At 38.7% G+C, this 12,155-nt stretch overlaps 2 protein-coding genes across 3 annotated transcripts; one reads left to right on the top strand and one right to left on the bottom strand.

Annotated features, from left to right (window-relative positions):
- Positions 1-630: 630 nt before the first annotated feature.
- LOC126705843 (uncharacterized) lies at positions 631-1,709 on the bottom strand. Of its 2 annotated transcripts, none has more exons than XR_007648440.1 (2): positions 1,392-1,709; positions 631-1,090 (listed from the first exon to the last, which is right to left on the bottom strand). XR_007648440.1 is itself a non-coding variant. In XM_050405060.1 (2 exons), exons 1-2 carry the CDS (start codon positions 1,418-1,420, stop codon positions 808-810), a joined length of 321 nt encoding a protein of 106 aa, XP_050261017.1. In that variant the 5' UTR covers positions 1,421-1,531; the 3' UTR covers positions 631-807. The 2 variants fall into 2 exon arrangements, 1 of the variants encoding a protein (XP_050261017.1); XM_050405060.1 differs by having other exon boundaries at positions 631-1,099; positions 1,392-1,531.
- A 5,880-nt stretch (positions 1,710-7,589) lies between these two features.
- Positions 7,590-8,398, top strand: LOC126704967 (uncharacterized). The gene is made up of 2 exons (XM_050403943.1): positions 7,590-7,919; positions 8,228-8,398. The coding sequence occupies exons 1-2, from the start codon at positions 7,590-7,592 to the stop codon at positions 8,396-8,398; spliced, it is 501 nt and encodes a 166-aa protein (XP_050259900.1).
- The last annotated feature ends 3,757 nt before the right edge of the window (positions 8,399-12,155 follow it).

Raw genomic sequence — 12,155 nt, 5'->3', positions numbered from 1 at the left:
TTGGTTGATGCTACGGTCTAGTAGCGGAATCCGGGAAGCTAGAAAAGAAAAAGGTTCGGCGCAACCTCGTTGGAGCAAGAAGCTTGGAGGGCTTAGGTGCACTGGGTAGATTAGGCTTGGAGGGTCTATTGCTGTCCTTGTATCCCAACTATATTTTCTAGTGGATTGATTACCGCTTGGAGGGCGGCGGAGAGGTTTTTCGCCGAGGACTTCGGTTTCCTCTTCAATAACACATCGCGTGTTGTCTTTGTGTTTGCATCTTCCTTCCTCTCTATCTTTGCCTTTTATTTATCTGCTGTGGATTTTATTTTGTTATGGCTTAGATAGTTTATAACCAATTTCATATTATAGCATGTGTTAAGTTTCCGCACACTAGTTGTTTGACATATTGCTTGTATTGGTTAAGTTGTATTTTGGGGGTCTAAACGTTCAAAGGTGATTTATACACGTTTTTTGAACTTTCATCAGTCATCAAATAAAGTACTTGAGTCTGAATTTTGTCTAGATAAAAAAAAGAGGAAAAAAAATTCATTACTTGCTTTGCTAAAGACATAAAATAATTATTATCGAGCGAGTACGATAAATTTAAATATTGTGGATAGGGTACAAGGTTATTGATAGATCATAGACTATTTCAAACATTTAGATTAAGTTCAGTATTATTCACCAAGCAAGCCTTCCTTGGTTCTCATCTTATAAATTGTAGACTATTTCAAACATTTAGAGTAGGTTCACTATTACTCACCAAGCAAGCCTTCCTTGGTTCTCATCTTATATATTGTTATTAAATTGAAACAAATATTTATATTAAGAATTTGTGTAATATTGATCAGGTGGAATACTAGCATCTGGCTTTTCAACACCATCAACATCCCTCATCCAGTAGTTCTGATTGAAAGAAGCCGCACCTTCCCTAACATCATCCATAACCCAATCATGGCCTTGTGGGAAGTATATCCCTGTACGTGGATGTGGAATCCAGCATGATGAATCATCAATCTTGCCACCACTACTCACTGCTTGTCTTGATTTTTCTTGTCTATGTGCTCCTGCAAGCTTGCTGAAATGGCGCTCTACTCCCTTAGCTTCGCTGAATGAACTAGCATGGCCTCAAATCAGCATTAGGGTTTTCATATATGTCAAAGATGGTTAGCGAGAAATCACTATGATATACACAAATGCAAATGCAACAATTCCCATTGGCAAATAATGAAGCTAAAAATAGAAAAAGAACAGAACTGTTCGATCAGCGAATGAAAATAAAACCATGACTAGATGGGGACAAAGAAAGGAGCTATGGTATATAGATTAGTTAAACTTTGATTCATGGATTAGTTAAAGTAAATATATATAGATAATCAAAAGCTAGTAGTTTTTTTCATTAAGATTACCTAAGAAGAAGGATCTTTGCTTTTGACATCCCACCTCTAATTATGACTCTTTGTCGCAACTAGCTAGACCGATGTTTAATTGGTAGAGAAGATTAGAAGAGTACGTATATATAGTGATGCAAGATCTTAATGCCATGGATTGAAAGCCTTAGAGCCCCTTAAAGGCACTATTATGGTCTATATTCTATAGAGATGTCGTGTCAAAGTTTATTGCAGAATAAATTCTGTTGTACACCTAGTGAAGGTTTTGTGAAAAAAAAAATTTGTTCAAAAGGCAAAAAGTGAAGTTAAGAAGGCCATTTTCATTTCGAAGACAAGGTTCTCCCAATCTGTGGCTTTAAAACAATGCTTTGAACATCAATGAGAGAGTACTCATTATATAATTGCTTAAAAGATAAGAGTTATGATACCTGCTTTTCATTTGTTTATATTATCTCTCGCTCTCGTCTCAGCACTAGCTTCCACCTTCCAGAATGGTATTGTTCTTTCTCTGAAGTGTGAGATAAACAGGACATGTTCCAGCTTTTAATACTATATATACGTGGCAGATGCCATATTTTCAGAGGTTTGGAGCATCAATCAATAATCACGGTTAAAGAGTACTTTTGAGGGTTGAGTTACTAAGAGTTTCGGAATTTAACTAGTTAACATTTTTTTAGCATATTCATATTTTTTAGAGCTCAAACTCTTCTTTGTTCAAATTCCACTTTGTTGTAACTATCAAATTCTCAAAAGGAGTACTTTACATGTTAGTGTGTGTAGACGTGGCAAACGGGTAGGTCGAGTTGGGTCAATCGGGTTTACGAGTCAAAACGGGTCATTTTTAAACGAGTTAATTGGGTTGCAGGTCGAGTTGGGTCGTGGGACGGGTCAATTTGACCCGTATTTTTCAAACAAGTTTTTTTTTTTTTTTTTTTAAATAGATGCAATCTGTCAATTGTTTCTGAGTTCTTTAACTGTGATTAGATTCTCACTGGTGATACTATTACCACTTGCCAATTATCACTAAACACTTGATACCCAAATTTGGTGCAACTCTTGGTATAATCTTCGATCTGTTTAAAGTAGGAAGAAAAAATGAAGGTGACAAATAAAGAACGACAAACTATAATGGAGTACATAACATATTAAGTGAAGAAGAATAAGTAAATATTTTACGAGAATTACACCTCAATCTCAATTTATTCAACGTTGATAGACGTGGCAAAACGGGTAGGACGGGTCGGGTCAATCAAGTCGAGGTCAAAACTGGTCACGGGTCAAAATGGGTCATTTTTTGTGGGTCACTCGGGTTACGGGTCAATCGGGTCAGATCATAAAATTCTGACTCGTTTTGCCATGTCTAAGTGTGTGTAGTAACGGTTAAGTTCAGCTTAGGCCTATGAGCTTTTAAAGGATAAACTCATGTGTGGCCCAATTACACTCCTTTTTAATGGGATGAAGTGGGTTTGATCTGTTCATGGAAACAGTTTCCGAATATTCAATTGTTAGTGCTGTATTGGAGACCTAAGACAAATTTTACCTTCTCTCCAAGTGAGTTTGTAAAGGAGAGAAAGAGTTGATGATTATTTATCAAATAAAAAAAATCCATAATCACCAAAAATTCTATAATTACCAATGTGGCAAGTTGTTATTAATAGATAAAAAAGTAATATCAATGATAAATTCAAATAAGAATTAACAAAAACTTGTCAACTCAACTGTTGCAATAGGTGTAGTGCAGTACCTATAACATTAACTTTAAAAAAACCATGATTGAGGGCCATGTTTAGCCCAATTTAAACTCTCTTTTAATTATGAAAAATAATTACACTATTATTGGTGGTCTAGGAAATGGGTTTGATTGATCATTTAGGAAAAAGTATTTTGTAGAAGGGAAATAAAAGAAAAAATGAATAAAAAAAATGTGAAATGATAAATTTTCTCTTCAATTTTTACTTTTTGTTAATATACAATAATATAATTCATAGGCATCTCATATTTCCTTATTAAAAAGTTGTTGATGCCTAAAGACCCACATAAAAGTCCAATTCTTTGGTGCCTACTATTTATGATGTATTTTATTTAAATTATTGAACATACCCAAGCCAGTCTAATCTATAGTATTATTTAACGAGCTTATCCTGATTGGACTGATTTTGGTGGATCAAAAATGCCCCTACATCCTAAGTTTAAGCAGAAACAAAAATAAAAGATAATCCAGTAAAAACACATCTCTAACTCTCACCTACAATATTACCTACAAATTAGGACTAATTTCTGTTGGTTTTCAAACTCAACTTCAGATGTATTCTGTCAACAATTTAAAATTTTTTTAAGAGATAAATTTACACAATTATCTTCTTCTTCTTCTTTTTTTTTTTTTTTTTTTGGCAATTAGATAAGTTGACCTAAAAAAATTTAAGTTTTTTACCTCTTTTCATTAAGTTTTTTTTTTACTGTTACTCAAAAGTTCACATTAACTCCCACGGTCCCACCCATCTTCCATAATTCCATCCAACACAGTAAAACACACACACAACCAAAATAAAAAATAAAAAACTGATAACTCATGGGTTCTACCCATGAGTATGTATGCGGGTTAGTATCATTAGAGTCAACCATCATGGAACCATGTGTTTATAAGCCAATTTTCTAACATTTGGGTGTCGTAACTCATAGGTTTTACCCATGAGTTTGTAATAGTTTTTAAATAAATATAAAGGTTTTACTGATGTATGGCTATATTAATTAGTAAACCATTTTCAGAAACTTTTAATGAAAAAAAAGAAAAAAAAAATGACTAACTTTTTTAATAAAACCAGCAATCAATAGGTCAAATACTGGTGCAATAACCAATAGGCTATGCTCCTTTGTTGTGTCGTTCCTGGCTTTAATATTTTATTTATTTACAATTTAGATTATATTTTTCCAATTTACTATATTACCCCCTCTCAATCTATTATTATTTGATAATTTTATTAGAGGTTGAAGATTTATGCTTTTTACATGTGAACATACAAGTTATTAATTTATGTTGAAAATGATTTTATTTTAGATAATGTAAGGATGCAATTTAAGTCCTAAACCCAACAGTTAAAAGGATATAAGCCCAAAGAGCCCAATACAATGAATTTATAGAGAGTGGGTTGAAAAACTAGGCTTTAATGAGTTGGGTAATGATTATAGTGGATTCAAATGACAATAAAGTAAAAATAAACTGATCTTATCTAAAGAAAATCGTCCTCAACACAGTCCGAGGAGATCAGTTCTTGTATATGATTCTTGAAATTGATCACAAGTACAGTTCTTATTGCTACAATATTTCTTTCTCAATTCTTCGATCCCCTTCTCTCAAGGCCTCCCTCCTATTTTATACCCTCTTCCTCCTTTCATCTCTGCCCTTCACGTGTAGATTAGGTTGTTGGTGTTGATCCTTGTTACATCAGCATCTTCCTGAAATCTTTGGGGAGTAGTTGTAAGGCTAAAAACTACTGCTCATGTATCACTTCCTCATTAATGCGGCCAGAGAGTTAGCTGCAGAGCATTCAATGCGGTGGTAGCAGCTTTCCCTTAGATATTTCATAGCCTCCCTCTATCCTATTCTCTCCTGATACTTATCATCACCAGTGGAATTGTTCGAAACGTTGCTCTTGATGGCAGACCGCACCTTTTGACCTTAGCTTTGCTCAGCTGAGGAAGCATTCCTCCTCGGACCGCCCTCTTGGACAATCATGATCAAACCTCACCTCCTAACTCACTAACAAGGATTCTTATGACAGTGTTTACCCATCCTCGGACTACTTAATGTCCTCGGATTGGGCTCCCGGCCCAATATATACATAGATACATACCACTGGGCTTATCAACCCTACAATAGCCTCTCGAAATTCTCCTATTTGGCTCCTTGGAAAGAAATGAGGATTTTAATGTCACTACAATTATCCCGACCTTATTACACATCATTTCATTTTGCACAGGTACTTTTTTAACTGCCCGACGTGTGCTCCTGACGCTTCGGCATTTGAGACGCACCTTCATTAAATTTCTGCGGCTCCATATCCCCCACGTTCTACAGTGAGATGCGGATCCTACGGTTGGGATTTTTATTGGAACCTGGGCGGGAATTTTCCCGCTTGCCCACCTTTCTGATATAAATAGTGCCTATACAGTTCCTTCACTTCACTTTTGCATTTCATTCGCTGAACCTTTGCATTCTTACACTAAACATTTGCATTCATAAATATCAAGAGCTAGTCCGAGGAGAAATTATTTCTTTGCGTAAGTCTTTTTAACCTTTTCTGTTTACTTTTTCTTCTACTTTTCTTTATAAAGAGTCCTCTTCTCCTCGGCCCTCTTAATTTCCTTTCACGTCTTTCTCTCCTTCATCTATCTCTGACAAAATGGGTAGATTTGCTCATCTGGTAGACTCCCCAGAGAATATAGAGAGCTTTAAAGCTCGATATGGAATCCCACAGGGGGTTTCCATTAGATACATTAGATATTGTAAACAAGGGGACTGGTTTGCCAAAAGGCAAGAGGGAGAACTGGTAATCCCAATGATTGCCTTCATAGATGGGAGAATGAGAATTCCCATGGGTAGAGTCACTAGGATTATTTGATAACTCATAGATTAGCCCCCACATAGTTTGCCCCCAATATGTTTAGAATCCTAGGTAGTGTTAACGCCCTTAACGAAAAGATGGGTGTGAACCTCACCCATCACGACGTTAATTGGGTCTACAACCGCCACAAACTAACGGGGCAGGGATATTATCTAAAAACTAAAGAACCTGCAGTTAGGCTCATATCATGTCTACCCGAGTCTAATAAGGGCATGAATAAAGATTTCTTAACCATTTCGGGAGAGTGGCACACTGGGTTTCACTATCTAACCAGAGAAGGGACACTAGATGGGGTATTATGGGTTTAAGTTTACTGTTCTTAGTAATACAACCCCCTTTTAATTGGCATATCTCGCACTTGTCATTGCTGTTTTTCCCTATTTGTACTTACAACTCTAATTTTCTTTGATTCGTGTTGCCTTTCTCTCTTTGTTTTCTTAATAGCGTTTCTTTGTCTTTGTTGGTTTTGCAGATCCATGCACTACCATCCCAAACATAAATCTTGTTAACAAGGTAGATTTAGACAAAGTACTCAAGGCCGAGGTCTTTGTCCACAGTGTCGGCCAGTTAAAGGTAGCCCACCTCATCCTCGGCTACGACCTAATCTCCTCTAGCTTCCAATCACCTAAGTGTGTGATCAAGGCGAGGGACCCACGTCTGCATCAAATCAACGTAGCAGTCCCCAGCTTCCTCATCCCCAGTCCTATTCCAGATGGTGTACTGCAAGTAGAGTTACCCTCTCGGTTTGCCACCGAGGCAGAAGCAACTCCCTCTTAACCAATAATTAAAGAAGAGGAAGGAGAAGAAATAGTAGACGTTTCAGACTCAGAGGACAACTACGAGGTCTTCAATTAGCCTCAGTACCTAAAAATCCAAACCAGTGATCTCGACCATCTCCTCCCAGCCTAAGTTTTCCACGACCATGAAGCCACTGACATTTCAGACACTATGGGGATCCAATGTAAATCAAGATTAAGTCTCCAAGAACTATGAAGTCCCAAGCTGGAGGAAACGCGCTGGGGAGGGTAGCCCAGACCAAGCTTCCCACTCCTCCACCCCCCCCAACCCTTCCGACTTAAGCCCACCGACCACAAGAGAAAGAGGGAGTAGAAGGGCAAGTAGGTGGTGGAAACAGGAAAAGGTCACCCCTCCCAAGAGGATAAGCCCCAAAAAGGGGCCAAACAAGTCAAAGTGGGGCAGACGGCGGCTGACAAGATACATGACTCTCAAGTTGGACCTTTAGCTTGGAAGCCTGCTCTCATAATAGATGGAGCCCTCTTGCCTGCCGACGCATCTATCAGGGAGTTCCAGCAGGGGTGGGCTGGCTATGTTGTCGATGCAGTGGAACAGGCGCTGCTGCTTCCTGGCGACATGGCCAACCTCAGGTCAATGAGGAAACATGAAGTGTTCCTCAGTCTAAAAAGGGATCTTGCAATGGTAAGTCCTTCAACCAACTCTTTTTTATTATTATTATTATTACTTTCTCTTCTTTTTCTTTTTCTTTTTCTTTTTTCTTTTACTATGTTTCTTCCCTCCGCTGGCTATTCAAGCAACATTCAAAGCCGAGGATATGGTAAACTACTCCCACCGACAAATGAAAGAAGAAGAAGGGAGGTGCATTGCGGCCTTGGAGGCCTTTAATGTAGCCGACAAAAGGATAAACAAGCTGAAAAACAAACTGACAGAGGCAAAAAGGGAAAAGAAGAGTGTTGAAGCCACCTTGGAAGGGGCTGAAAGGCAGGTTGAGGGTCCACGGAGGCAACTTCACCAGACCGAAGACCAGCTGGCCACTGCCAAGGAGCAAATTGCGGTCTTAAAAAAGAAATTGGAAGAGGCCGAAAAAGCTAAGGACCAGGCCAAGCAGGACGGCTATGACGTAGGGGTGGCAGAGACCAAAGAGACCCTTAGGGCTGAGGTTTCGGAGGTATGTAAAACTACTACCTCCAGGTGTGGAATGAGGCCCTTAACCATGCTAGGGTTAAGGCCTCTTCTACACTTAGGAGGGCAGAGAGTGTATACTACCCTCCTGCCATCCGTGCACTAGCCTCTACCAGCTCCAAGGCAGACACCCCTTCTGATGTGGCAAAGCTTGAGAAGGACAGCCCGGATAAGGTCCCACTTTCTTCTAGTAGCCCTTCAAAAGAGGCCGAGTAGCTTGGGGTTGCTAAAAAAGAGGCAGACAGGACCAAGAGAGTGGCCCTTGATACCACCAAGCCCCCAACTGTTCCTCAGGATCCCCTTAAAGAGAACGAGGTACCTCCCAGGATGGAGATTGTTCTTGCAACTCTTCCAGTGCCTGCTATAGGTGGCCTCAACAATAAAGACCAAGGATCCTCGGAGGCAGCACTCTCCCAATCTACCAAGACCCCACCAAAGGATAAGATTGTAATAAAGAAGAAGTAGTTTAAAGTAGCTTTTTTTTTTTCCATTTTCTTTTTTAACTGTTGTTTTTATTTTCAAAGTTTGTAATTAAGTTACCTTTATGTAACTAATCTACCTTTCTCTAAGGCTTTAATTAATGAAAATTATGAACATTTCCTTTATTCTTGTGATATTCATATAAGTCTTGATATGACTTCTATCTTATTTAGCACTTAACCAATATGGAAAATAAGACACAATTTCACTTAGCTATCTGTGTAAATGATAATGTGTTTGAAATATATACAAAATATATCATTTACTCCAAAAACATATACAATTATAGAGTATCCATACATGTCTGACTCCACTTAATCCCCCACTTATTAGTAGATCTAAGGAACTAGGGGGACAATTAATTCTCAAATAGTTAATAGATATACTTGATATACTTTCAAATACTTTAAGTGATACCCATGAATGTTTATTTACTCAAGTAACTATCATGAAGGTCTCTGCCATTCAGCACAGTTGATTCTATTTGATACTTAAACGAATAATAGAAAGTAGCACGTGGTCCGAGGAGCCCCACATAACTAAGGTTCTGTTTAATACTTAGGAAAATAATAGGACGTATTAATTTACCTAAAGTATGTGGTCCGAGGAGCCCCACATAACTAAGGTTCTATTTAATACTTAGGAAAATAATAGGAAATATTAATTTACTCAAAGTATGTGGTCCGAGGAGCCCCACATAACTAAGGTTTTATTTAATACTTAGGAAAATAATATGAAGTATTAATTTACCCAAAGTATGTGGTCCAAGGAGCCCCACATAATTAAGGTTCTGTTTAACTCTTAGAAAAATGTCATAAAATATTAATTTACCTAAAGCATGTGGTCCGAGGAACTAGGCAAGGTTAAGGTTCTGTTTAACACTTAGAAAGATGTCAAGAAGTATTAATTTATCCAAAGCATATGGTCCGAGAAGCCAGACATAACTAAGGATTTGTTTAATATTTAGAAAAATGATTGAAAGTATCAATTTACCTAAGGTATATGGTTTGAGGAGCCAGGTATGACCAAGGTTCTGTTTGATATTCAAATAATTTATAGGAAGTATGACGCATAATGTAATAAATAAAAATATGGTAGAGAAAACTTTCATTACTAATAATAATACATTCTCAGGTTGTTTACATTCCAGGGGTGTAGTACAACATTTTCATTTAGATCTTCAAGATAATATGCACCTATTCTAGCCATCGAGGTGATGCGATATGGCCCTTCCTAGTTAGGCCTTAACTTTCCCCATGCTGAGTTCTTAGCAATGCCCAAAACCTTTCTTAAAACCAAGTCTTCAAGCACTAGTAGCCTTAGCCTTACATTTGAATCATACTCTTACTTGAGCTTGTGTTGATAGTACGCCAGTTGAACCATAGTGTTTTCTCTTCGCTCTTCAATTAAGTCTAAACTCTTTCTTAACATCCCATCATTGTTGCTCGGAGTGAAAGAACTCATTCTGAGTGTTGAGAATCCAGTCTCTAGAGGAATAACAGTCTCGGCTCCATAAGTCATTGAAAAGGGTGTCTCCCCTGTGGACCTATGAAGTGTGGTCTGACATGTCCAAAGGACGTGTGACAGCTCTTCCACCCATTTTCCTTTTGTATCATCCAATCTCTTCTTGAGTCCATTCACCATAACTATTGACAGCCTTGACCTGTCCATTCCTCTATGGATAAATCGGGGTGGAATACTTATTTGTAATTCCCAGGTTACAACAGTACCTCCTAAAGGCTTTACTATTAAACTGAAAACCATTGTCCGAGATGAAGGTATAGGGGATCCCAAATCGAATGACAATGTTTTTCTACACAAATTTCTTGGCATCCACATCCCTGATATTTGCTAGTGGTTCAACTTCAACCTACTTGGTGAAGTAATCTGTGTCGACCAGCAACCATTTCCTATTTCCTACTGCCTTAGGGAAAGGCCCTACAATATCCAAGCCCCACTAAGTAAAAGGCCAAGGGCTGGATAGAGAATTAAGGACACCCCCTAGTTGATGAATGTTTGGGGAAAATCTTTGGCACTGGTCACACTTCTTCACATATTCTTGTGCTTCCTTTTGTATGTTCGGCCACCAATATCCCTGAGTAAGGGCTCTGTGAGACAAGGATCTGCCTCCTGTGTGGCTTCCACAAATTCTTTCATGTAACTCCTCCAGAAGTAGCTCTGATGCCTTAAGGTGTATACATAGTAAATATGGCCTGAGAAAAGAGTGCTTGTGTAACTTTTGGTCCTCGGACAGCCAAAATTGAGGAGCCTTTCTTTGTACCTTGTCAGCCTTAGACTTCCCTTCGGGCAAGATATCCTCCTTAAGGAATGGCACGATAGAGTCCATCTAGCTATGTCCCACTCTAATTTGATGAATATAGACCACCTCTTTCTTTATCTCAGTAGGTTTACACAAGTCTTCAACAAGGATAACCCGAAGCAAGCTCTGTGTCGAGGAGGTTGCAAGAGTAGCCAAAGAATCAGCATGGGTGTTTCCGCTTTTAGGGATGTGTAGTAAGTTGAAAGACTTAAACCCTGATTGTAAGTGTCTGACTTGATTTAAGTATTCTTGCATTCTCACGACCCTGACCTCTAACTCTACCTGAACCTAGCCTACAACTAGCCTTAAATCTGAGAATATTTCCACTGCTTTTCCTCCCATTTTCTAAACCATAGTCATTCCTACCAATAGAGCCTCATTCTCAGCCTCATTGTTTGTGGTCGAGAAGCCTAATTTTAAGGATTTCTCTATAGTGATCTTTTCAGGAAATATCAGGACTAATCCCACTCTAGATCCCCTTTAATTCGCTGCACCATCAACATATACCCTCCAGGATAAAGGTTCTTGTACGGAGACCATGCCAATTAACTTTTCATCCATGCCCTGCTTCTCTACCTCTTCTTCTAATAGGGATTCAGCGAACTCGGCCACCAAATTTGTGAGGACCTAGCCCTTAATAGAGGTGTGAGTCACATACTTGATATCAAAAGCCCCTAGGATCATACCCCATTTGGAAATCCTCCCTGTGAAATCAGCACTCCGAAACAGTGATCGAAGCGGAAGTTGGATTAAAACAACAATTGTATGGGATTGGAAGTAGTGAGGGAGTTTATGTGTAGCATGTACTATTGCCAAAATGGCCCTCTCAAATGGTAGATAACGAACTTCTGTTTTATGCAACGATTTGCTTACATAGTAAATTGGCCTCTACACACCATCGTCAATTCATATCAACACCAAGCTTACAGCATGGGAAGTCACAGGCCTGGACATGACAAGTGGCCGAGAAAGGTATTCCTTAAGCTACTAGAAGGCTAAGGCACACTTCTTGATCCATTCAAATCCCTTCCACTTATTCAACAGTTAGAAGAAGGGTCTGTATCTGTCCACTGACCTAGAAATAAACCGGTTCAAGGCAGTAGTCATTCCAGTTAGCTTCTGGACTTCTTTATGATTCCTAGGTGGTTGTAGACTATTGATTGCTTTAACCTGATCAGGGTTAACCTCAATTCCACGATGAGTGACCATATAACCCAGAAATTTGCCTAATCCCACGCCAAAGGAGCACTTGGAAGCATTAAGGCGCAGTTTGTGTTTCCTCAGTATTTCAAAAATATCCCCGAGGTCTCCCACATGCTCGGATACCACCTTACTCTTCACCACCATATCATCTATATAGACCTCAATATTCTTGCCCAGTAGTGGCTCAAACATCCTAGTTATCATCCTTTAATAAGTAGA

The sequence above is a fragment of the Quercus robur genome, chromosome 11 (genome assembly GCF_932294415.1).
Source record: "Quercus robur chromosome 11, dhQueRobu3.1, whole genome shotgun sequence".
In the NCBI taxonomy this organism is placed as follows: domain Eukaryota; kingdom Viridiplantae; phylum Streptophyta; class Magnoliopsida; order Fagales; family Fagaceae; genus Quercus; species Quercus robur.
The sequence above is the reverse complement of the archived record's forward strand: the minus strand, read 5'-3'. Positions and strand labels throughout refer to the sequence as shown.

Excerpts from the sequence above, each read along its gene's own strand:
- LOC126705843 (XM_050405060.1), bottom strand. The coding sequence starts at position 1,420 with ATGTCAAAAGCAAAGATCCTTCTTCTTAG. Across the intron at positions 1,100-1,391 it reads GCAAAGATCCTTCTTCTTAG|TTCATTCAGCGAAGCTAAGG; the intron begins GTAATCTTAATG and ends AGGCCATGCTAG.
- LOC126704967 (XM_050403943.1), top strand. The coding sequence starts at position 7,590 with ATGAAAGAAGAAGAAGGGAGGTGCATTGCGGCCTTGGAGGCCTTTAAT. Across the intron at positions 7,920-8,227 it reads TTAGGGCTGAGGTTTCGGAG|GATCCCCTTAAAGAGAACGA; the intron begins GTATGTAAAACT and ends ACTGTTCCTCAG.